The sequence below is a fragment of the Puntigrus tetrazona genome, chromosome 16 (assembly GCF_018831695.1).
Source record: "Puntigrus tetrazona isolate hp1 chromosome 16, ASM1883169v1, whole genome shotgun sequence".
Lineage (NCBI taxonomy): Eukaryota > Metazoa > Chordata > Actinopteri > Cypriniformes > Cyprinidae > Puntigrus > Puntigrus tetrazona.
The window spans coordinates 27,874,434-27,901,465 of record NC_056714.1 but is presented as its reverse complement, the minus strand read 5'-3'; the positions used below and the strand labels follow the sequence as shown (position 1 = coordinate 27,901,465).

The window sequence follows — 27,032 nt, the reverse complement described above, 5'->3', positions numbered from 1 at the left end:
TTATTTACATTTGTTTTTATCCGTTGTGGTGCAGGTAGTCCTACATAAAATAATATGCACACAAACAGTAGGCTACTCCTGATAGTTTCTTACAAATAAAAACGAATTAATTAATTAACTAATTAAACTTAATAATTCCGAAAACACATGACAGTAGCTTCTTCACGCTTTCATTGCCAAATGTAGTAGTGCATATTAAAGCTACTTCAACCTTTTTTAAAAAAATACCTCCTGTTTTCATAGACGAGATTTAAATCTAAAATGCAAGCAAATCGCACTGGCTGATTTGTCAGGGCCGTTGTTTATAAATGTAAAAATCAATATGCAGGATTTCTATAAAAAAAAAAAAAAAAAAAAAAAAAAAAAACTTTACTGTTCTAATGAAACTATTGCCTAATCCTGGTTTCACCCCTATCCCTGTCTGTGCAACGAGGTCTAAATGTACGCATTATATAAACCTCTTACTCCTGTAATTCCAGTATGCAGATAGACGGCGCTGTTTGCATGTCTACAGTAATCAATCATTTACAGAAACCTTTAAAATCTTTCTTTCACACGATTTTCAACGTCGTGGAGTGAAGGCAAGCTTCATTTCTTATTGTTAAGGTCTCACGTCTTCGAGCAGGCCTACTAAACGGCGCACGAATTCGTTAACAAAATACCTGTTATACTTGTTTACAGTTCACAAGGAAGTCACTGCAGGAAAAATTAAAACTCCTCCTTCAAAAAAAAAAAAAAAAAAAAAAATTCCCCAAAAGCGTCGTGAAATTTCCTCTCCTCTGCACTGAGCCTCAGACGAGCCACGAAAGGTGAGTTAAAGGTAACGTGGTATTCCTCAAGATTCATTTCAGTAATTTAATATACTCGTAAATCAAAAATGATAAAGAGCAGAAAGTATAAAATGTGGTGAACAACTGAACAAACAGGCTGCCACCACAACTTCCTTATAGGAAACTGGATTTTTGCTTTGTTATTTCATGTGGCACCTACGTAAAACTTTTATGTAAGTGGCAAAACTTCTGTTTTGATAATCAAGCATGCTGTGTAGAATATTACATTTGTGTGCTATCACCAAAAAAACAGTTAAAGTTCTTTTTTTCCCCTGCTTCTGTTATGGTACGCACTTGTGAACAGATTTTCCTAATAATAATAATTTGCTGTTCTTGTTATTTCATGCTTTTAACAAACAGGTTTGGCCATTGTTATCTACTGGAAGGTTCGAGTCCATCGCTCCCATCTTCGTCATGACCGTGACGGTGTCTCAGGGTGAAGGACTGACGGTCATCAGCGTCACCTCAAACCCAAAGAGCAAATGGCCCGTACTGTGTCAGATTCTGGGCTTTCTGTGCTACAGTCCAGTGTGCTCTGTATCTCAGGGTATGAAAGGGAAGCTGAAGGACGTCCACACAGCTTTTGGAGTGAGTCAGACATTTACATTAATTACGAAATACATTTCTGATATTTTCAGGCACTTTGGGTTGTTTTTTTGCATACAACGTTTTCACGTTTCACAATGTTAGTAGAATTTTTTATTATTTTCATAAATTTAAGGGACATGGTTTTGGTCAAATGGGAAAAAAAGTTCATGCCAATGCTTTCGCATTCACTCGATAACTGTCGTTTTTCACTAAGAAACTTTGCATTTATTCACTTCCCTGTGCGTTCACCCAAGAAGCTTTGCACTGTTTCCACCACAGGATAAAAGTGAAAAATGATAAAACAAGATGAAAATAAAAAGTTGGAAAATCTTGCATTTGGAAAATTACAAACTGTTAGACAAAAGTCAAAATTACCGTTTTTTACGTTAAAAACCTAGATGCAAGGAGAAAAAAAAAAACGCGAGTCTTGCAACAATTGTAAGACAAATTTGGCAATTCATTATTTTTATTTGTAAACAAAAACAAAAAGTTAGAGTTGACTATTTTGAGAAAGATTATGAGGTATAAACTCAGAATTGTAAGATAATGAGTCTCTATTACTTTTATTTTTCTTTTTTTCCATGGCAAAAACAAGCTTTCCTTCTTTTTTGAAAAAAGAACATGGCATAAGAGGAATGCATGTCGGTGGATAAGCAAGCGCAAAGTGTCTTGGGGGGAGGAAAAGGTTTGAGAGAAAAAGCAAAACTGCTGAAATACCGTATTTCCTCTCATTTTTCCCTTAGTAACTATGTCGCCTATAAGGAGCTCCGTACAGAAACGTTATGTGCAGGTTTTGGATTAGCTAATAGTGTTCGTTTTGGAATATACGGCTAATTATACAGCTACAAAAGAAGCATTTTGAAAACATTGCGCAAATACTCGTTTATTTGTTTGTCCACACTGACAGCAAACTGGAATGTTCTTAACCGTATTGTTCTTTTGTTCCATAGGTTGTGCACATGATAATTGGCGTCCTCAATATTGTTGTGGGGATTGTGTTCATAAGTCTCGGGTTTTACTGGAACGTGTATATGATGGCCAACGGGCCCTTTTGGATTGGTAGTGTGGTACGACAAGTCTTATTTTGATAATTATTATGTTTAGAAATCAATTAATATTGTGCAATGCTGGTTAAAAAGTACTGATATGCTCATTTTGTTTTATTATTATTATAGTCCATTGTAATTGGAATCGTATGCATCCTCATGGTGAAGTTTCCCTCTTCTTGTCTGGTAAGTGTCTATTAAAGGCATTTGTGTTTCTGTTGGTTTGTATATATATATATGTCACGGGTGTGGTAAGCAGGAGAGCACACAACTAGCATAAAGGTAAAATAAAGCCACACGCAAATAAAGACGAGATCGGACAAACAGAACTGAAATCACAGGACTTAAATACACCGGGTAAATGACTAAATTAACTATACACAGCTGAAGACAGTTAACTAAAAGTAGGTTAAACGGAACACATGGCACACGACAAAAACAATAAAAAAGTCCAAAGACGTGACATATATACACACACACACACACACACACACACATACATATATATATATGTGACGAGTCGGCTGCCCCTCCTCTTTATTGTCACCATCACCCCGTCCTTTATTCGCCGCCCTTCACCAGGCTCCCGACGGGAGTGGGTGTGTTCGAGAGGAGGGCGTGGTATCGGTCAGGTCTGGCGGCGTGTGACGAGGCGCACCTGAAGGGGATTAGCCTTGTCACCGTCGCCGTTAAATACCTGACCGCGTCTCTCCTCGGAGACCGGTCTCTTCCCCGTGCATGCACGCTGGTGTCCTCGTGGGTCCAGGAAGGGTGCGTGATGGACCTCACCCGCCGTCCGAGAAGCGCGTCGTGGGACCCCCGTAGTCCAGGCTGTGAGCACACAGCTCATCCCACTCTGCCGCCGGAGCAACGAAACGACGGAGACGCCGCGGAAGAAGCCGCCGCCCCTCGCGCCCGGGCCAGAAAAAGGAGCGCGTGCGACCGCCGGACTCCGCCCTTACCTGGACCTCTTCCCCTGGAACACGGCCTCAACCTTCACTTTCCCCCGCGGCACGACGAGGACACCAGATCCCCTTTTATTTGGACACTTTTCCCATGGACACTTTATTTTGTATTATTATTATTTTGTCAATAAAAGCCTCTCCGAGGCCTGACGCCACGCCCACTGTGTCTGTCGCTGGCTCCTCCTCCACACAATACACACACACATATATATATATATATACATATACACACACACACATATATATATATATATATATATACATATACACACACACACACATATATATATAAATTATATATAATATTATTTATTTTATTTATTTATTTTTACAGCTGACAATTGGGATCATTCTGAATATAGTCAGTGCTGCATTCGCTATCACAGCTGTTGTACTGTACACAGTGGACGTGACAAATATGCATACAAGGTACAGCTGTGAAAGCCGCAGTTATGGCTATTCAAGTTACAACGTCTATGGTTATGATCCTGAAGAAAATCGGAGAAGAGAGCTGTGTCTGTACTACAGGAATGTCACCGAGGTAATGATTATCTTTCTTGTCTTTAGCCAATGTAAGACTAGCTACAGCAGATCGAATCGTCTTCCAAACATACCCACATTTTAAGATCTTTTACAAAAAGCAGCACGCAAAGCCGGTTTCTGAGGGAAAGCATAAAGGGCAGCTGCTGTTTTATTCATTTATTGTAAATGTCTTAAAGGGCTTAATAGATGATTTTCCTTTTTTTATTAAGTTGACGCTCTACTCTTTACCCACCTCTAGATGGTCCTCAGAGGACTAGATATCATGATGATAGTGCTGTCGGTCCTTCAGATCTGCGTGAGCATCAGTTTCTGCGTGTTGACCGGGAAAGCTTTGTGCAAGAAGGAGGAAGATGAAAAGGTACTTTAAAACAATCAATCAGTCAAACCCACCGTGATCAGAGGACTCTTCTGTGTTCATGATTGTCTGTTTGGGGTTTTTCAGTCGGTGGAGGATCCAGAACTTGACAAGCCGCTGCTGGAAGACGCCGCCGCTGGTGCCGTGTGACGAGATAAACACACAAAAATAATCAAACCTACTCTCTGTAATGCAATGGCATTTTGTGTCTCAGTATCGGAGTGAAATGGTTTAAAGCAGATCAGCTCCATTCACAACACTGCTAAATTAGATTTGTTTTTTCCTTTTACAAAAGTGTCATCGTTGATCTTTCTTCATTTACAATAGCGGGTGTTGCTTTTTATTACTTTCTTAATTTTTTGTTGTGCTCTTTGGGGCTAAAAATAAATTACTTCAGCACTTTGGCATCAACCCTTTTTATCTTTTAATGTTTTTTTAAGCTTCTCTACTAAGTGTTCCTGTCACGGTTGTGTGGTAAGCACGAGAGCACACAACGAGATTAAATGAAAATAAAAGGATTTAATCTTGAAATGGTTAAATAAAGATACAAAAAGGCAGGCAGGTAGAACAGGCAGGTAGAACAGACAGGCAGGCAGGTAGATACAGGTACGGACATCGGGTAGGGACCTTGACGCTCGGACCAACAGAACTCAAAACACAGGACTTAAATACACAGGGTAATTGACGAGACACAGCTGATGACAATAACATAATTAACACAGAGGGAAGGCAGGGCACAGGGAGCACATGGCACGAAACGAAAACATAAACACAGAGTCCGGGGAACGTGACATTACCCCCCCCTCCCGGAAGGTGCGTCCTCGCACCTAAAGGGTAACAAACAAAAACAAACAAAAACCAAAATGACTAAGATTTGGGGATACCGGGTCTTGGGAGGAGGTTGTGGTGGAGGACGGATCCCAGGAGTGGGCAGGCAGAAGGCAGAAGGGTCCAAGGAGGTGTAGACGGAGGGAGGAGCCAGGGGAGGAGACAGGAGGAGTCCGGAGCAGGAGGAGATCCAGAGCCCAGCTATGGTGGTCCCACGGTGGGGCCGACGGAGGGAGGAGCCAGGAAGGAGACAGGAGGAGTCCGGAGCAGGAGGAGATCCAGAGCCCAGCTATGGTGGTCCAAGGTGGAGCCGACGGAGGGAGGAGCCATGGAGGAGGAGCAGCCATCGACTCCATGGGGCCGACCGACGGTGGCGGAGCAGGTGGAGGAGGAGACCGAGGTGGAGACGGAGAGCCAAGAGCCAGGTGACGCCGAGCGCTGGAGGTCAAAGCGGCGCGCGCAGGCTTCGGCGACTGGACACGGAGACGGGGGACGGGAAGGACGCGGCGGAGCCAGAGCGACTGAGGACTGAGGTGAAGCCGGAGGGAAGGAGGAGCCTGACAGAGCCGGTGGGATGGAGGGACGAGGCAAAGCCGGAGGAGAGGAATCCAGAGGCGACGGATGGTCGACGACAGACCAAGGCGGAGCCGGAGGGACGATGGAGCCTGGTGGAGCTGGTGGACTGACGGACCACGGTGTAGAGGAGGGAGCTAGGAGCCCAGGGGAGCCGACGGGTCACGGGCCGAGGAGGAGTCTGGGTCTCGGAGGCAGGACGGTGAGGCGAGGGATCGCCCACTCGGCGGCGATGGAGACCGGCAGACCTGCGGGCGAGCTCCGGATGGTGAGCAGAGGATGAGCGCGGGGCTGCTGGGATCCATCGATATGGTATGGCAAGGGTGGGAGGTGGGAGAACTTGAGGCGGCACTGGAGGAAGCGCGACGGGCGCGCGGGCACAGGAACGGGACGGAGCGCACGGGCGCGGGCACAGGAACGGGACGGAGCGCGCGCGGGCGCGGGCACAGGAACGGGACGGAGCGCACGGGCGCGGGCACTGAACGGGACAGAGCGCACGTGGCGCGGGCACTGGAACGGGACAGAGCGCACGCGTGGCGCGGGCACTGGAACGGGACAGAGCGCACGTGCGCGCGCACTGAACGGGACAGGCGCGCGTGGCGCGGGCACTGAACGGACAGAGCGCACGTGGCGCGGGCACTGGAACGGGACAGAGCGCACGTGGCGCGGGCACTGAACGGGACAGAGCGCGCGCGTGCGCGCGGGCACTGAACGGGACAGAGCGCCGCGTGGCGCGGGCACTGAACGGAGGACAGAGCGCCGTGGCGCGGGCACTGGAACGGGACAGAGCGCCGCGTGGCGCGGGCACTGGAACGGGACAGAGCGCCGCGTGGCGCGGGCACTGGAACGGGGCGACTGGGCGGAACCAGCGGGCTAACGGGGCGGCTGGGCAGAACCAGCGGGCTAACGGGACGGCTGGGCGGAACCAGCGGGCTAACGGGACGGCTGGGGCGGAACCAGCGGGCTAACGGGGCGGCTGGGCGGAACCAGCGGGCTAACGGGACGGCTGGGCGGAACCAGCGGCTAACGGGACGGCTGGGCGGAACCAGCGGGCTTACTGGGTAGCTGAACGGGAACAGGAACTCAGGATACAGGGAGGTGCCCAGTCTAAGTCCAAGTCCAAATCCACATCATCCAGCTCCCTTTGCAGATCCAGCAGCCCCAGGTGGATGATCAGCTCATCCTCAGCCGATGTGTAGTGGGCGGAGCTCCACCCGCGCTCCTGACAGACGGCTGTCTCCACCGCGGGGAGCTCCGTTGCTGGCTCGCGCACCTGGTCTGACGATATCGGCTCGGGTCCTGTTACGCTCCACGGCTCTGTCGCCTCTGTGACGATGGGTCCGTGGTCACGCTCGACTCCGCCCCGTGTCAGCGGTGGGCTCAGGCTGGGCTCCGACCATGCGGTGAAGGGATGGGCTAGGCTCTGGATCTGGAGTGGGGCTGGTGTCGTTGTCCTCAGGCGCAACCATCATGGTTGATTTGCAGGACACCAGCACCCACTCGACGTATGCGGCGAGGCTCTCTCGAGGACCGCTCCCGGACAGCTGCGCTTGGCTGGAGGTGTTAAGTCCGCGGAAATAGAGTTCGAGCAGAGAGCAGTCCGGGTAGCGGAGTCGTTGGCCAGTTCGAGGAATAGTTCTGTATAGTCCTCGAGAGAGCAATCCCCCTGCTCCAGCAGGCGGATGAGGAAGTTTGGGTCTTTGAACTGGGCAAACATGGCAAAAAAAAAAAAAAAATAAGGGGAAAATACGCGCTATTTACTTTTGTGGGTCCGAAGCGTTCTGTCACGGTTGTGTGGTAAGCACGAGAGCACACAACGAGATTAAATGAAAATAAAAGGATTTAATCTTGAAATGGTTAAATAAAGATACAAAAAAAGGCAGGCAGGTAGAACAGGCAGGTAGAACAGGCAGGTAGAACAGGCAGGTAGAACAGGCAGGTAGAACAGGCAGGCAGGCAGGCAGGTAGATACAGGTACGGACATCGGGTAGGGACCTTGACGCTCGGACCAACAGAACTCAAAACACAGGACTTAAATACACAGGGTAATTGACGAGACACAGCTGATGACAATAACATAATTAACACAGAGGGAAGGCAGGGCACAGGGAGCACATGGCACGAAACGAAAACATAAACACAGAGTCCGGGGAACGTGACAGTTCCTTTGTACAACAATGAAAAACTGTTGAAAACTAATGAAAAATGTATACATGCATAGAGTTACCAACTGGTTGCAAATAAAGTTGAAAGAGCAGCAGTTTTTAAAAATTATTTCACACATAACTTATGTCTCTGATATACACACTTTTACTAATAAGAAGAAGAATGAATCTTCTGAATGAATGAATGAATCTTATTTTATTACTTTTATAGTCTGGAAAGGCCATTCAAAACTCAATAGGATGCACAATGCTCTAGCCTCTGGAAAAATAAGATAAAATTGCTATTTTGATAATACAATGTCCACAAAATGAAAGTCTCAGTTTGTATTTGGGGATGAGTTGTGCCTTTAATGACATTCAGAAAAATTTTATATTGATCTAAGACCACTATCAACCACTTAAGTGGCCTTCTGCAAATCTATTGGTGTATTCTTCATGTCTATTGGTTTAACTGTATAGTATATGCCAGATAGGGGTATGAATACTTATGCAATTTAATAATTTCAGTTTCTGTTTCTAATAAATAAAAAGTTGTTACAAGCCTGTTTGCAGTCTAGTGTGTTTTGCATCTGAGGATATGAATGTTCACACATTTACAAGACTGCCACAAAATACATTTTTGATATTTTGATTTTTCGGGCCTTCTGATTTACTAAAACCTTTTTGAGTTGGTTTGATTTAAACATTAAAATAAAAAAGCTAAGATTTAAGATGCTTAATATAATTTTCACAATTAGGTTAAGATGCAGTGAGATGCATTAAAATGTTTTTTAAAACGCATAATGTGTTGAGAACATGGCATGCAATTTATGTATTTGGATCCTCAAAAAAATCATTAGGACTAAGCTGCAACCTTTAGATCCAGTTTGTAGTTGCAAACGTTAATATAAAATTATATGCAAATTAAGTTAATACAAAAGATGCACTGAAACTGTTGGAAACCTGCCATGATCGTATATATTTATTAAGTAAAAATGTATCTCCTGCTGTCATTGCAGTAGGTGTGCACATTCTTACTCACTGATTGACCCTGAAACCCTTTATTTTGTAGGATTTTCAACATTGTGGAATGTAAATAGCATAACATTTAATATTATTAACAACATTGCTTAATAATAATATTGCTGAACAATAATTTAATCATGAGCAACATTCCTGTTATACCTGTTTACAGAGGAAGTGCTGGGAAAAATTTAAACTCCACCTTAAAAATCATCTCCACTTATCTGGACCGAGACTCAAAGACGAGCCACTCAAGGTGAGTTTATAGTTTCTTTAGATTATTAACAATACTACAAAAACACAGCAATGTTCCACAGCGCCCTCTGGCAGTGTGGAGTGAGATTGACATCACTTTTTGTATTCTCGAAAGAGCGAGAAAAACACAAAATCTTTCCAATATATACAGTTTAAGATTCTCACATTTTATTGTGCCAGGAAGAACATTTTGTTGACGCTAAAGAAGGCAAAGCAAAAAAAATGAACGAAAAATATTTAGGTCTAATGCATGTGCGATAACCAAACTAACAGTAAGTTTGCATGGTTTTATAATAAACTTGTAGTAACTATATATATATATATATATTTATTTATTTATTTATATATATTTTTTGCCGTATTGATTTCCATTTGTATAACTATAGCTTTACAACAATTACTTTGGTTAAACTATGGTTAGTGTATCAAAATTATGGTTCATTAGTAGTTACCACAATTTACATTTAACTATAGTAATCATGTTTTTAAATTAGTTGTAAAAGCTTGCAATTTGCCAAAAAAAAAACTATTTAAATAAAAACTAATTAATTAATTAACTAACTAACTAATTAAACTAATTAATTGCGAAAACACATGACAATAGCGTCTTAAGGCTTTCATTGCCAAATGTAGTAGTGCATATTAAAGCTACTTTAACCTTTAAAAAAAATACCTCCTGTTTTCATAGACGAGATTAAAATCTAAAAAGCAAGAAAATCGCACTGGCTGATTTGTCAAGGTTGTTGTTTATAAATGTAAAAATCAAAATGCAGCATTTTTATTTAAAAAAACAACAAAAAAAAAACCCACTTTACTGTTCTAATGAAACTATTGCCTAATCCTGGTTTCACCCTATCCCTGTCTGTGCAACGAGGTCTAAATGTACGCATTATATAAACCTCTTACTCCTGTAATTCCAATATGCAGATAGACGGCGCTGTTTACATGCCTACAGAAATCAATCTGTCATGTGTGGTAAGCACGAGAGCAAACAACGAGTATAAATGAAAATAAAGCGTTTTAATCTACGTAGGGATGAAATAAACAATATAAATGCAGGCAGGCAGGACAGAAATCACGTAGGGACATTGACGATCGGACAACGTAAACTCAAAACACACAGGACTAAATACACGAGGAAATTAACTAAATTAACAAGACACAGCTGAAGAAAATGATATAATTAACATGGAGGGAAGGCAGGGCACCCCGGAAGGTGCGTCCTCGCACCTAAAGAGTAACATCAACAAAAACAAAATGACTAGGAACTGGGGATACAGGATCTTCAGTGGAGGACGGCCCCCAGGAGGGGGCAGACAACCTGGAGTCCAGGGAGGAACAGATGGAGGGAGGAGCCAGGGAGGAGACAGGAGGAGTCCGGAGCAGGAGGAGATCCAGAGCTCAGCTATGGTGGTCCACGGTGGAGCCGACGGAGAGAGGTGCCATGGAGGAGGAACAGCCATCGACTCCATGGGGTCGAACAACGGTGGAGCAGGTGGTGAAGAAGACTGATGCGGAGGCGGAGAGCCGAAGAGCCAGGGTGACGCCGAGGCGCTGGAGGTCCAAGGCGACGCCGCAGGCTTCGGCAAATGATGCGGAGACGGGGGACAGGAAGGACGCTGCGGAGCCAGAGCGACAGAGGACTGAGGTGAAGCGGGAGGGAAGGAGGAGCCTGACTGAGCCGGTGGGATGGAGGGACGAGGCGAAGCCGGAGGAGAGGAATCCCGAAGCAACGGATGGTCGACAACAGACCAAGGCGGAGCTGGAGGGACGATGGACCACGGTGGAGATGAGGGAGCTAGGAGCCCATGGGGAGCCAACGGGTCTACGAGCCGAGATGGAGTCCGGGACTCGGAGGCAGGGCGGCGAGGCGAGGGAGCAGTTGGTGAGCTGAGGATGAGCACAGGGGCTGCTGGGATCCATCGACGTGGTATGACCAGTGTGGGAGGGTGGGAAAACTGGAAGCGCACAAGGCGTGGGCACTGGAGGGAGCGCACGTGGCGCGGGCACTGGAACGGGACGGAGCGCACGTGGCGCGGGCACTGGAACGGGACGGAGCACACGGGGAACAGTCTCTTGGGTGCACCCTTGAGGCAGGTATACGGGACGGCTGGGCGGAACCAGCGGGCTTACGGGACGGCTGGGTGGAACCAGCAGGCTTACGGGACGGCTGGGCGGAACCAGCGGGCTTACGGACTCAGGATACAGGGGAGGTGCCCAGTCTATGTCCATCGTCCAGCTCCTCTTGTAGATCCAGCAGCCCCAGGTGGATGATCAACTCATCCTCAACCGATGTGCAGTGGGCGGAGCTCCACTCCGTGCTCTCATTGCAGTCGGCTGTCTCCCCTGCGGCGAGCTCTGTTGCTGGCTCACGCACCTGGTCTGACGTACTCGTGAAGGGATTGTCGTGTTATCTAGTGTATAATGTAAGTAAAACAGCACACAAACTCTTCATTACTTTCAACTTAACCCTCCTTTGTTCTCCCCCACAGTGCCCCCTGCTGGACCGAAACAGTATCGGGGACTCCAACTGTGGAACATTAATATGTAGCTTCACTACATAGATTATCCCACATCTCCCTTTTTAACACAGAGAAAACAATGAAACAAAAAATAACTGGTATTTTGCTCTTACCAGAGATCCTTAGAACACAGCACAACAATGTAAACCAACATGTTTTATAATGATGAACACTGCCTTAAAAAGTGTTCACATCTGAGGTTATGAACAACATATTACCACCAATTACACCTCTTGTTTTTTTTTCACATTACAACAACTGTTTTAACTCTCCCCCTCTTCTTCGGGGGCTCCTGTCACTGTGAAAACTGTCTTTAAAGACTACAACAAAATTACTATAAATCCAGCCTTTTCGGTTTCACAACTGCTCTCCCAGATTTGGTTCTGGTTACTGCTCCTTTGGGACTGGCAGGACATGTTTGAGGTGTCAAAGGTGTTTTTGTCTCTGTGATATTCTTGGTCAACTGGGAACCAACTATTGTGTCACAATCACCCTCCTTTGTATTCATAGGAATAAGGAAATGACGGTTCCTACGAACAGCACCTTGAGGCACATCCACCTGATAAGAATGTGGCATGAAATGTTCTCTCACCACAGTTCCTGACACCTTTTGATCCGTGACCCACACCTGATCACCATGTGAGAGCTTATGGAGGTCTTGCACCCGATGGCGTTTATTGAAACATCTCATATCTGCACTTCTTTTCTCATTTTCCCGAGCACGTACAGTGGTGCCATCAGGTAAGGAAGGATCCAGCAAACTGGGAAGAGTTGGCACAGTGGTTCGAGGACGGCGTCCCATTAGCAGCTGGGCTGAGTTGATCTGTACGACAGTAAAGCAAAGTAAGGATCTTGTGTTTTTTTTTAAAGTTGTTTTATAGTATGTACAGCCCGTTCAGCCTCTCCATTGCTACATGGATGCTTTGGACTGCTGGTAACATGTTTGAATCCGTAAGTAGCTGCGAATTCTGTGAAAGTGCTGGATGAAAATTGTGGCCCATTGTCGCTCACTACAGTCTCTGGAATGCCGTGACGTGCGAAAATAGATTTCAGGTGCATAATGACATCTGCAGAGCTGGTGAGTGAAAGGTTTGCCACCTCAACATATACAGAGAGTAGTAATCCACAACTAAAAGATATGTTTTCCTTTTCCAAGACAAACAGATCTGTCCCCAGCTTTGCCAGGGCCTCTCAGGAAACTCTGTTGGGATCAACGGTTCAGTGTGATTGGTGCGCTCTTTGATGCAGGCGTGGCATTTCAAGACCAGCTTGTTCAATTGCTGATTAAGTCCTGGCCACCACACACTCTGCCGTGCGTTCCCTGCATTTAGCCACTCCTTGGTGTCCTTCGTGCAGCCTTGCGAGAGACATCATTTCGCAAATGCAGAGGGAATAACAAGTCTTGTACCTTTTAGAAGAAGACCATCGTGGACTGACAGGTAAGCTCGTTCAGACCAGTAGAGTTTCTCAGCCCCAGTGCAACGACCAGACTCGGGCCACCCTCTTGACACATTCTCATGACATTTGTGCACACACTGTCTGATTTGAGGAGTTCTCTCAGGTTGTCCAGGAATGATTGGCTTGCCGGGAGATGCTCCACAATATTGTCCACATAAATGTTAGTGCTCTCCATGAGCTCATCATCCGTGTTCTCTTTGACAGCAGTGTCTGCAGTCCAGAGGCTCTTCCCAGGAACATGTGACATCTCGTATGAATAACGCATCAATCTCATCCGGAAGCTTTGGATGCGGGGAGGTAAGGCGTCCAGTTCTTGACCACCTAAAAGACTCAGTAAGGGTTTATGGTCAGTTTCCATCAAAAAGTGTTGGCCAATCAAAAAGTCACGAAATCTCTCACATGCCCAGGTCAGCCCAAGGGCCTCCTTTTCTACCTGCGCATATCTTTGCTCAACAGGGGTTAAAGACCGCGATGCATAGGCAACAGGCCTCCAGTCGTTACCCTCTCATTGCAGTAGGACTGCACCCAGTCCATACGATGATGCATCTGCGGATACTTTGATTGGCTTATTTGCATCGTACAGAGTCAGTACTGGTGCAGATGACAAGTCTTTTTTCAGATCTTGAAAAGCTTTGACTTGTGCTTCCCCCCAGAACCAACTGTTTTTCTTGGACAGAAGATCCCTGAGGGGTTTATCTTTTTCAGCCAGATGGGGGATAAATTTTCCCAGCTGGTTGATCATCCCAAGAAAGCTCCTGAGCTCGCTGATGTTTGGTGGCTCAGGCATCTTTTGAACGGCAACAGTCTTAGCTGGGTCTGGTTACACTCCTGAGTCTGAGATAATATGTCAGAGAAACTTGACTTCATGCTGTGATAAGGCACATTTGTCTAAGTTGAGGGTAACGCCAGCATTTTCCATCTTTTGCAGTACCGCGTGAAGGCGTGTATCATGCTCCTCTTGAGAATGCCCACACACAACTACATCGTCCATGTGACAGACCACTCCATCCAGACCCTCAGTGACTTCAGTTACCATACGATTTTGGAACTGTTCAGGTGCCGATGCGATACCAAAGGGCAGTCGATTGAAGTAGTACCGCCCAAACGGTGTTATGAAAGTTGTCAGCTTGGCGGACTGCTCAGCTAGAGGGATTTGCCAAAATCCCATGTTTGCATCGAGCTTACTAAAAACAGTAGCTCCCGCTAACAGTCCGAGGGTCTGTTCAACAGAGGGAAGAATGTATTTTTCCCTTCACACCGATTCATTTAGCTTTGTTAAGTCGACGCCTGACTTTTTTAGGCACTACAACAATGCCTGCACACCACTCAGTCGGTTCTTCAACCCTGCTTATGACCCCCAAACTCTCCATGCGTTGTAGTTCCTTTTTAACTTTTGGCATGAGTGGAAGAGGGATGCGCCGTGGAGTTTTGAGCGAATATGGGACAGCTCCAGGGCTCAGTTTAATAGTGTACGATCTCTGTAACAGTCCTAGCCCACTGCACAACTTTGGATAACGTTCTTGCAAAGTGTGTATGCTTTTGTCATCAACACGTGTGACAAGTCCCAGTTTGGTGATGGCAGGTCTGCCTAGCAGTGCTGAATGCAGACTCTTAACAACATACACTTCCTCTAGTATATGCTTGTCACCTTTCTGAAGTAGCATGTTTGAAACTCCAATCACATTAAGCGGTGCACACCCAGGTCCAAGTAGGGGCTTAGTCACTCTCTGGAGTGCAGGTTTCTTACCGTCCTTAAAAATGTCACGGAACATGTGGTCTGGCATAACAGTGACATCAGCACCTGTGTCAATTTTGAACTGCACCTCACAATCTTTAATTTTGATATCAATTAGCCAGGGGTCCCCTTCCGCGATAACAGTGCCTAAAAATATTCCAGGGTCCTGTTCTTGGATCTCGTTCACCTTTCTGGATGAAACACAAACTTTTTGGTAGTGACCCTTTTTCCCACAGGCATGACACAGTACTGTATTTGCAGGGCAATGTGCTTTTGGGTGAAATAGGCTTTTTCCACACTTATGGCATCTTGACTGTGACTGTTTAAATTTTTCTTTAGCTCCATGGCCGCTTTTAACTCTTTGCCTGTTGTGAGATGGTTTGTTTCTGCTTATGATTCTGTCTACAGAGCCATGTGTTTTAGCAGCACATTCACCACGCAGGTTACTCTGCTGCTGCTTAACTGCTTCGGTCTGTCTTGCCATGTCAATAGCTTTTTCCAGCGTTAGATCTTTATCTAGCTGCATTCGCTCTGACAGACGTAAATCATTCAAACCAACGACTAACCTGTCCCTGATGAGTTCGTCATGCAATGGTCCATATTTGCAGTGCTCTGCCAAGGAAAACAATGCAGTCACGAAAGAGTCGACCGACTCGTTTTCCCCTTGTTTTCTCATATTAAAGCGTGCCCTTTCGTAGATGACATTTTTCTTTACAAAGAATGTGTGAAACCCCTCCTTCACTGTGTCGTATTGCTGCATGTGTTCGTTTGTCAAATTTAATCCTTTTAAAATATCATCCACTTCATCGCCCATACAGTACATGAGAGTATTTATTTGATTGTCTTGCAAGGAAGTGTGAAGATTGCTGGCCTGACGGAAACGTTCAAACCGTCTAATCCATTTTTCCCATTCGTGGGGTTTGGTGAAGTTGAATGGCTCAGGTGGCTGGATGCTAAATGTAGCACACAGGCCCGGCGTGGGCAGCTCTCTCCCCCCCCAGCTGTTGCATCACCTGGAGCTTGTTGACTTCTTGCCGCTTGCTCCATGACTTCGCGACTTCACTTACAACTTATAACTTCACCAGCGCTTCAAAAAAACTTCTGCAAGCCTCTTAGAGTATCGTACTCTGACACCATGTCGTGTTATCTAGTGTATAATGTGAGTAAAACAGCACACAAACTCTTCATGACTTTCAACTTAGCCCTCCTTTATTGTTCTCCCCCACAGTGCCCCCTGCTGGACCGAAACAGTATCGGGGACTCCAACTGTGGAACATTATTATGTAGCTTCACTACATAAATTATCCCACAGGGATGAGCTGGGCTCTGGATCCTGAGTGGGGCTGGTGTCGTTGTCCTCCAGCGCAACAGTCATTGACGATTTGCAGGACACCAGCACCCACTCGATGTAAGCGGCGATGCTCTCTCGAGGGCCGTCTCCGGACAGCTTCGCTCGTGTGGTGGTGTTTAGTCCTGGGAAATGGATCGAGCAGAGGAAGCTGTCCGGGTAGCGCAAGTCGTTCACGAGGGCGAGGAAGTCCTTTGTATAGCCCTTGAGAGAGCGATCCTCCTGCTCCAGCAGGAGGATGAGGAAGTTGGGGTCGTCATAAGGGGAATCGTTGACAACAAAAAAAATAAAAGGGAAATACGCCGCTATTTACTTTTGTGGTCAGATCGTACTGTCACGTGTGTGGTAAGCACGAGAGCAAACAACGAGTATAAATGAAAATAAAGTGTTTTAATCTACGTAGGGATGAAATAGGCAGGCAGGCAGGCAGGCAGGCAGGCAGGCAGGCAGGCAGGCAAGCAGGCAAGCAGGCAAGCAGGCAGGACAGAAATCACGTAGGGACATTGACGATCGGACAACGTGAACTCAAAACACACAGGACTAAATACACGAGGAAATTAACTAAATGAACAAGACACAGCTGAAGAAAATGATATAATTAACATGGAGGGAAGGCAGGGCACAGGGAGCACATGGCACGAGACAAAAACAATAACAAAAAGAGTCCAGAGATGTGACACAATCATTTACAGAAACCTTAGGTTCTTTGAAAATCTTTCGTTCACAGGATTTTCAACGTCGTGGAGTGAAGGCAAGAAGCATTTCTTATTGTTAAGGTCTCACGTCTTCGAGCAGGCCTACTAAACAGCACACGAATTCGTTAACAAAATACCTGTTATACTTGTTTACAGTTCACAAGGAAGTCACTGCAGGGAAAAATTTAAACTCCTCCTTCAAAAAAAAAAAAAAAAAAATTCTCCAAAAGCGTCGTGAAATTTCCTCTCCTCTGCACTGAGCCTCAGACGAGCCACGAAAGGTGAGTTAAAGGTAACGTGGTATTCCTCAAGATTTCTTTCAGTAATTTAATATACTCGTAAATCAAAAATGATAAAGAGCAGAAAGTATAAAATGTGGTGAACAACTGAACAAACAGGCTGCCACCAAAACTTCCTTATAGGAAACTAGATTTTTTGTATTGTTATTTCAAGTAGGCACCTACGTAAAACTTTTATGTAGGCGGCAAAACTTAAGTCAGCAATGCTGTTTTGATAATCAAGCATGCTGTGTAGAATATTACATTTGTGTGCTATCACCCAAAAACCCAAAAGTTCTTTTTTTCCCCTGCTTCTGTTATGGTACGCACTTGAAAACAGATTTTCCTAATAATAATAATTTGCTGTTCTTATTATTTCATGCTTTTAACAAACAGGTTTGGCCATTGTTATCTACTGGAAGGTTTGAGTCCATCGCTCCCATCTTCGTCATGACCGTGACGGTGTCTCAGGGTGAAGGACTGACGGTCATCAGCGTCACCTCAAACCCAAAGAGCAAATGGCCCGTACTGTGTCAGATTCTGGGCTTTCTGTGCTACAGTCCAGTGTGCTCTGTATCTCAGGGTATGAAAGGGAAGCTGAAGGACGTCCACACAGCTTTTGGAGTGAGTCAGACATTTACATTAATTCCGAAATACATATTTTCAGGCACTTTGGATTGTTTAGTTTTTTTTTGCATACAATGTTTTTACGTTTCATAATGTTAGTAGAATTTATTATTATTTTCATAAACTTATGGAGCCCCCCCTAAGGGACATGGTTTTAGTAAAATGTTGTTTTTCACTAAGAAACTTTGCATTTATTCACCTGTGCGTTCACCCAAGAAGCTTTGCTTTGTTTCCACCACAGGATAAAAATGAAAAATGATAAAACAAGATGAAAATAAAAAGTTGGAAAATCTTGCATTTGGAAAATTACGAACTGTGAGACAAAAGTCAAAATTACCATTTTTTACGTTAAAAACCTAGATGCAAGGAGAAAAAAAAAACGCGAGTCTTGTAAGTATTGTAAGACAAATTTGGCAGTTCATTATTTTTATTTGTAAACAAAAACAGAAAGTCAGAGTTGACCATTTTGAGAAAGATTATGAGGTATAAACTCAGAATTGTAAGATAAGGAGTCTCTATTACTTTTATTTTTCTTTTTTTCCATGGCAAAAACAAGCTTTCATTCTTTTGTGACGGAAAGAACATGGCGTAAGAGGAATGCATATCGGTGGATAAGCAAGCGCAAAGTGTCTTGGGGGGAGGAAAAGGTTTGAGAGAAAAAGCAAAACTGCTGAAATACCGTATTTCCTCTCATTTTTCCCTTAGTAACTATGTCGCCTATAAGGAGCTCCGTACAGAAACATTATGTGCAGGTTTTGGATTAGCTAATAGTGTTCGTTTTGGAATATCTGACTAATTATACAACTAGAAAAGAAGTATTTTGAAAACATTGAGCAAATACTCGTTTATATGTTTGTCCACACTGACAGCAAAATGAGAGCACAAAACTGGAATGTTCTTAACCGTATTGTTCTTTTGTTCCATAGGTTGTGCACATGATAATTGGCGTCCTCAATATTGTTGTGGGGATTGTGTTCATAAGTCTCGGGTTTTACTTGAACGTGTATCGATGGCCAACGTGCCCTTTTGGATTGGTAGTGTGGTACGACAAGTCTTATTTTGATAATTATTATGTTTAGAAATCAATTAATATTGTGCAATGCCGGTTAAAAAGTACTGATATGCTCATTTTGTATTATTATTATTATTATAGTCCATTGTAATTGGAATCGTATGCATCCTCATGGCGAAGTTTTCCTCTTCTTGTCTGGTAAGTGTCTATTAAAGGCATTTGTGTTTCTGCTGGTTTGTATATATATATATATATATATATATATATATATATATATATATATATATATATATATATATATATATATATATATATATATATATATATATATATATATATATCATGTGGGTGTGGTAAGCAGGAGAGCACACAACTAGCATAAAGGTAAAATAAAGCCACACGCAAATAGAAATAGATCGAGATCGGACAAACAAAACTGAAATCACAGGACTTAAATACACCGGGTAAATGACTAAATTAACTATACACAGCTGAAGACAGTTAACTAAAAGTAGGTTAAACGGAACACATGGCACACGACAAAAACAATAAAAAGTCAAAAGACGTGACATATACACACACACACACACACACACACACATATACATATATATATATATATATATATATATATATATATATACACACACACACACACACATATATATAAAATTATATATAATATTATTAAATTTTTTTTTTTTTTTTTACAGCTGAGAAATGGGATCATTCTAAATATAGTCAGTGCTGCATTCGCTATCACAGCTGTTGTACTGTACACAGTGGACATGGCAAATATGCATACAAGGTACAGCTGTGAAAATTACAACGTCTATGCTTATGGTCCTGAAGGAAATCGGAGAAGAGAGCTGTGTCTGTACTACAGGAATGTTACCAAGGTAATGATTATCTTTCTTGTCTTTAGCCAATGTAAGACTAGCTACAGCAGATCGAATCGTCTTCCAAACATACCCACATTTTAAGAACTTTTGCAAAAAGCCGGTTTCTGAGGGAAAGCATAAAGGGCAGCTGCTGTTTTATTCATTTATTGTAAATGTCTTAAAGGGCTTAATAGATGATTTTCCTTTTTTTATTAAGTTGACGCTCTACTCTTTTTACCACACTCTAGATGGTCCTCAGAGGACTAGATATCATGATGATAGTGCTGTCGGTCCTTCAGATCTGCGTGAGCATCAGTTTCTGCGTGTTGACCGGGAAAGCTTTGTGCAAGAAGGAGGAAGATGAAAAGGTACTTTAAAACAATCAATCAGTCAAACCCACCGTGATCAGAGGACTCTTCTGTGTTCATGATTGTCTGTTTGGGGTTTTTCAGTCGGTGGAGGATCCAGAACTTGACAAGCCGCTGCTGGAAGACGCCGCCGCTGGTGCCGTGTGACGAGATAAACACACAAAAATAATCAAACCTACTCTCTGTAATGCAATGGCATTTTGTGTCTCAGTATCGGAGTGAAATGGTTTAAAGCAGATCAGCTCCATTCACAACACTGCTAAATTAGATTTGTTTTTTCCTTTTACAAAAGTGTCATCGTTGATCTTTCTTCGTTTACAATAGCGGGTGTTACTTTTTTATTACTTTGTTAATTTTTTGTTGTGTTCTTTGGGGCTACTTATATAAAAATAAATGACTTCAGCACTGGCATCAACCCTTTTCATCTTTTAATGTTTTTTTTAAGCTTCTCTACTAAGTGTTCCTTTGTACAACAATGAAAAACTGTTGAAAACTAATGAAAAATGTATACATGCATAGAGTTACCAACTGGTTGCAAATAAAGTTGAAAGAGCAGCAGTTTTTAAAAATTATTTCACACATAACTTATGTCTCTGATATACACACACTTTACTAATAAGTGAAGAAGATTCTTTTTTTTTTTTTAATTACTTTTATAGTCTGGAAAGGCCATTCAAAACTCAATAGGATACACAATGCTGTAGCCTCTGGAAAATTGTTATTTTGATAATACAATGTCCACAAAACGAAAGTTTCAGTTTGTATTTGGGGATGAGTTGTGCCTTTAATGACATTAGAAAAATGTTATATTGATATAAGACCACTATCAACCACTTAAGTGGCCTTCTGCAAATCTATTGGTGTATTCTTCATGTCTATTGGTTTAACTGTATAGTATATGCCAGATAGGGGTATGAATACTTATGCAATTTAATAATTTCAGTTTCTATTTCTAATAAATAAAAAGTTGTTACAAGCCTGTTTGCAGTCTAGTGTGTTTTGCATCTGAGGATATGAATGTTCACACATTTACAAGACACATTTTTGATATTTTGATTTTTCGGGCCTTCTGATTTACTAAAACCTTTTTGAGTTGGTTTGATTTAAACATTAAAATAAAAAAGCTAAGATTTAAGATGCTTAATATAATTTTCACAATTAGGTTAAGATGCAGTGAGATGCATTAAAATGTTTTTTAAAACGCCTAATGTGTTGAGAACATGGCATGCAATTTATGTATTTGGATCCTCAAAAAAATCATTAAGACTAAGCTGCAACCTTTAGATCCAGTTTGTAGTTGCAAACGTTAATATAAAATTATATGCAAATTAATATAATACAAAAGATGCACTGAAACTGTTGGAAACCTGCCATGATCGTATATATTTATTAAGTATTACATAAAAATGTATCTCCTGCTGTCATTGCAGTAGGTGTGCACATTCTCACTCACTGATTGACCCTGAAACCCTTTATTTTGTAGGATTTTCAACATTGTGGAATGTAAATAGCATAACATTTAATATTATTAACAACATTGCTTAATAATAATATTGCTGAACAATAATTTAAGTGTCAGATTCTGGGCTTTCTGTGCTACAGTCCAGTGTGCTCTGTATCTCAGGGTATGAAAGGGAAGCTGAAGGACGTCCACACAGCTTTTGGAGTGAGTCAGACATTTACATTAATTGGAAAATGTCTTTCAGGTCTTGTGTTTTTTGAATGCTTTAGATAGAATTAATAAATGTTTTGAAACACCTACAAAAAAGTATTCCAGGGCAGAAATGATATCAAGATATTAATATTACAAAACATCAAATTTGACGGAGAAAATACTAAACATACAATAACTGCAATTAATCATGCTTAATTACATCCAATGTAAAGTTTTTGTTTACATAATATATGTGTGTGTGTGTGTGTGTGTGTGTTCTGTATATTTATTATGTATAGGCTATATAAGCATAAAAACATACATAAATATATGCAAACACATGCATAAATATATAGAAGAAAAAACACATGAATGTAGATATTTTCAACATATATACTGTAAGTGTGGGCAATGTCAAAAAGCAATGTCAAAAAGCATAATTCTTTTTTTTTTTAATCGGAAGGAAAAAAAACTTTGGTTGCACATGTATTATGTTTGCTCTTGTTTATTATAGGTCCTTTTATCCGGAATCGTATGTATTCTTGCAGCTAATTTTCCCACTTCTTCTCTGGTAAGTGTCTATCAAAGGCATTTGTGTTTTTGACAGGTCCCAAAGTTTTTTCCACACACACAGTTATTATATATATACTGTTTGCATTTTATAGCCAATAATGGGGATGATCCTGAATGGAGTCAATATAGCATTGGCTGTCATAACTGTTGTGGTGTATTCAGTGGATCTTGCAAATGATTATAATGAATATAGAGGGCTCTGCAATTATCATTCACCTAACGATGAAGGAAGTGGAAAAAAAAGAGATCTGTCTGTCATACAAGAATCAGGTAACGATTATCTTTTTATTATCTTTAGATGGTGCATTATATGCACTGGATGTTAAATCTTCTTCCAAATGTATATTAGTAGTTCCTTTACAAAAAGCACCAATGTATATGTCTTACAGACTTTAGGGTGACTTGACAATCCGCTCTTTATCCACCTGTAGATCATCTTCAGGGGACTGGAAATCATGATGATTATCTTGGTGGTCCTTCTGCTCTGTGTGACCATCGGTTTTTTGTGTTTTGACTAGAAAAGTTTTGCTAAAGAAACCTGAAGATATAAAGGTACAGTATCGACTGCACTGTTACAACAATATATCAGTCAAATGATGATCATGAGAGTTTTAGAGAACTGCTCTGTGTGTGTTTATTATTGTTTGCAGTTGGTGGAGGATGCAGATCTTCACAAGCGGCTCCTGGACGATGCCGGTGATGCATGTTAGAGAGACACAAAAGCATGTTGTGATTTAAAGCAGATCTCCATTTGTAACACTGTGTAAATTGAATTAAATGTTTAATTATAGTCCAGTCACTAAAGGTTGATTGTATCCGTTAATGCTCTTAAATACACCCAATGAGCATAGACATCTATTGTATCCGTTGTTCTTATTCTGATCTGGAAGTCAAGGGCAGCCCATTGAACCATATGATAAAAAGTTGTGACATTTGGCATAGAGATGGAGAACATTTTAACCTCACTAATCACTGGAAATCTCTGTAGCGCCACCACCTTTCCAAATTTGTACTTGTGTTTGTGCTAACCTTTGAACCAAAGGGTTGGAAACTTTTTTTCCCTCTCTGATTCCTCGGTGAATGTACCATTAAAAAAATGTCAAATTTTTTTATTGGCATGTCACTATGCGAAACACTTATTTCAAATTGATTTTTATATATTAGAGTTACATTTCATTAACCTACTGAATTTTGCTGTGGCTGCTTTTATTTTAAATAAATGACTAGAACACTTTGGCATTAGCCATCTGTTTGTGTATTTTTTCCATGTTTTACTCATTTACAAGCGAGTGCTATCTCCTCAATTGTAGAATTTACAATAACCATTAAAGGAACAGTTGACCAAAACACAACTGCCGGCGCTGCATGACAAAATAATGCTGCAAGTACCAGTGAATACTCAGTTCCTGGACAGAGTGATGCAATCCCAATCAAACACACCTGACTCAGCTAATCAAGTAATTTAAGCTTATTTGAAAACTTCATATAAATATATTAATGTACAGGTGCATCTCAATAAATTAGAATGTTGTGAAAAAGTAATTCAACTCAAATTATGAGACTCCTGTATTAAATAAATTCAGTGCACACAGACTGAAGTAGTTTGAGTCTTTGGTTCTTTTAATGTGATGATTTTGGCTCACTTTTAACAAAAACTCACCAATTCACTATTTCAACAAGAATCAGAACGACACGCCAATCAGCTAATCAATCAATCATTTTTATTTATATAGCGCTTTTAACAACACAGGTTGCATCAAAGCACTGTACAGAATAATGACAGGGATGTATAATGACGAGAGTGACCAATTTCTTATTAAATGCAGAGACGGTCTCTGTAGTCAATTCAACGATAATCACTAGAAGTTAAGTGTCCCCAACCAAGCAAGCCAGAGGCGACAGCGGCAAGGAAACAAAACCCCATGCAGAATGGAGAAAAAAAAACCTTGGGAGAAACCAGACACAGTTGGGGTCAGTTCTCCTCTGACCGGACGCCCAGCACTTAACTTCCAGTTCAATTTTAAACGCAACTGTGTCAGGTAGTGTAAATGACTTAGTGTGTGTGTGTGTCTTCATCAGGATCTGGTGATTGGTCCACGGGGCGCATCTAGGTGTTCTGGTCTCTGATGAACATAATCTCTGTGTGCTGATCCACCATCTAGTCTGGATACAAACTGTGAAAACAGATTGAGAAAGAGACAGGACTAATATTAGCGTAGACGCCATTCTTTTTACGATGTCACAAGTACATCGTATTGTAGGAGTAGTGTTCCCGGTTCCAGCAAATCTAAGTAATGCAGCCTAAAAATCCTTTAACGGATTTGGGTAATAAAAGTGTGTTGGTGTGTTATGTGTAGGCTAAGTTAAAAAGATGTGTCTTTAATCTAGATTTAAACTGGCAGAGTGTGTCTGCTTCCCGAACAGAGTTAGGCAGATTGTTCCAGAGTTTAGGTGCTAGATAGGAAAAGGATCTGCCGCCCGCAGTTGATTTTGATATTCTAGGTATTATCAAATGGCCAGAGTTTTGAGAACGCAGCGGACGTGCAGGACTATAATGTGATAAGAGCTTGCTCAAGTATTGAGGAGCTAAACCATTCAGGGCTTTATAGGTAATTAATAAGATTTCAAAGTCTATCCGATGTTTGATAGGGAGCCAGTGCAGTGTTGACAGAACCGGGCTAATATGATCATACTTCCTAGTTCTAGTAAGGACTCTGGCTGCTGCGTTTTGGACTAGCTGAAGTTTGTTTATTAAGCGTGCAGAACAACCACCCAATAAAGCATTACAATAATCTAACCTTGAGGTCATAAATGCATGAATTAATATTTCTGCATTAGAGGTTGAAAGCATAGGTCGTAATTTAAATATATTTTTAAGATGGAAAAACGCAGTTTTACAGATGCTAGAAACATGATTTTCGAAGGAAAGATTGCTGTCAAACAGCACACCTAGGTTCCTAACTGATGATGAAGAATTAACAGAGCAGCCATCAAGTGTTAGACAGTGTTCTAGATTATTATATGTGGGGTTTTTAGGTCCAATTATTAGCACCTCTGTTTTTTCATAATTTAGCATTAAGAAGTTACTCATCATCCAGCTTTGTATATTGACTATGCATTCTGTTAGATTCTCAATTTGGTGTGTATCAACAGGCTGCGCTGAAATATAGAGCTGAGTATCATCAGCATAGCAGTGAAAGCTAACACCATGACTCCTGATAATATCTCCCAGAGGTAACATGTACAGGTTGAAAAGTAACGGTCCTAGCACTGAGCCTTGAGGAACTCCATATTTCACTTTTGAGCGATATGATACCTCCTCATTTATTGCTACAAACTGATAGCGGTCAGATAGATATGATTTAAACCATGCTAAGGCGCTTCCTCTAATGCCAACATAGTTTTCTAGTCTATCCAAGAGAATGTTGTGATCGATTGTATCGAATGCAGCGCAAAGATCTAATAGCACTAATAACGAGATAAAACCACGATCAGATGATAAAAGCAGGTCATTAGTAACTCTAATGAGAGCAGTCTCAGTACTATGGTACGGTCTAAAACTTGATTGGAAATCCTCACAGACACCATTTTTTTCTAAAAAGGAATACAGTTGTGAGGATACTACCTTTTCTAGTATCTTTGACAGAAAAGGGAGATTAGAGATTGGTCTGTAACTTACTAAGTCTTTGGGATCAAGATGTGGTTTCTTAATAAGAGGCTTAACTACAGCCAGTTTGAAGGTTTTGGGAACATATCCTAATGACAATGATGAATTAATAATGTTCAAAATAGGATCTATGACTTCTGGAAGCAAATCTTTTAATAGTTTAGATGGAACAGGGTCTAACATACATGTTGCTGGTTTAGATGATTTAACAAGTTTGTACAAGTCTTCTTCTCCTATAGTAGAGAAAGAGTGTAATTTTTTCCTCAGGGGTTCTAAAGCTCACTATCTGATGTGAAACTGTAGTTGACGGCTGCATAGTTACAATTTTATCTCTGATGGTATCAATCTTAGAAGTAAAGAAATTCATGAACTCATTGCAGCTATACTCTTGGGCAATATTAGCAATATTATTTTTTGTTAATTTAGTTACTGTACTAAATAAATACGGGGGGTTGTGTTTGTTTTCTTCTAAAAGGGATGAAAAATAATCAGATCTTGCAATTTTTAATGCTTTTCTGTATGACAGCATACTCTCCCGCCAGGCAGTATGAAATACTTCTAATTTAGTTTTTCTCCACCTGCGCTCCATTTTCCGGGCTGCTCTCTTTAGGGTGCCTGTGTTTTCATTATACCATGGAGTCAGATTGTTTTCTTTTATCTTTTTTAAGTGCAAAGGAGCAACTGTATCTAAAGTGCTAGAAAAAAGAGAGTGCATAGTTTCTGTTATATCATCAAGTTTTTAAGTCGTATTGGATGAGCTAAGGAATTGAGATAAGTCAGGAAGGTTATTTAGAAAGCTATCTTTTGTGGTGGAAGTGATGGTTCTACCATACTTGTAATAAGGTGCAGAGTTTACAGGTTTAACTATACAGAGTTCACACAAGACTAGATAGTGATCTGAAATGTCATCACTTTGCTGCAGTACTTCAACCATTTTAACATTCATTCCATGTGACAGTATTAGATCTAGAGTATGATTTCTACAATGAGTAGGTCCAGAGACGTGTTGTCTAACCCCAACGGAGTTCAAAATGTCTAAGAAAGCTGATCCTAATGAGTCTTTT

General features: G+C 42.0%; 1 protein-coding gene and 1 pseudogene across 2 annotated transcripts; both read left to right on the top strand.

Annotated features, from left to right (window-relative positions):
* The first annotated feature begins 705 nt into the window (after positions 1 to 705).
* tmem176l.4 (transmembrane protein 176l.4) lies at positions 706 to 4,738 on the top strand. 2 transcript variants are annotated; one of them, XM_043261497.1, is made up of 7 exons: positions 706 to 820; positions 1,191 to 1,418; positions 2,369 to 2,485; positions 2,594 to 2,650; positions 3,764 to 3,970; positions 4,211 to 4,330; positions 4,415 to 4,738. In XM_043261497.1, the coding sequence occupies exons 2-7, from the start codon at positions 1,245 to 1,247 to the stop codon at positions 4,475 to 4,477; spliced, it is 738 nt and encodes a 245-aa protein (XP_043117432.1). In that variant the 5' UTR covers positions 706 to 820; positions 1,191 to 1,244; the 3' UTR covers positions 4,478 to 4,738. The 2 variants fall into 2 exon arrangements, with proteins under 2 accessions (XP_043117432.1, XP_043117431.1); XM_043261496.1 differs by having other exon boundaries at positions 709 to 809.
* Positions 4,739 to 17,101: 12,363 nt separating this feature from the next.
* On the top strand, positions 17,102 to 20,629 carry LOC122360682 (annotated as a pseudogene).
* Positions 20,630 to 27,032: the final 6,403 nt, after the last annotated feature.

Excerpts from the sequence above, each read along its gene's own strand:
- tmem176l.4 (XM_043261497.1), top strand. The coding sequence starts at position 1,245 with ATGACCGTGACGGTGTCTCAGGGTGAAGGACTGACGGTCATCAGCGTC. Across the intron at positions 3,971-4,210 it reads ACTACAGGAATGTCACCGAG|ATGGTCCTCAGAGGACTAGA; the intron begins GTAATGATTATC and ends ACCCACCTCTAG. Across the intron at positions 4,331-4,414 it reads AGAAGGAGGAAGATGAAAAG|TCGGTGGAGGATCCAGAACT; the intron begins GTACTTTAAAAC and ends GGGGTTTTTCAG.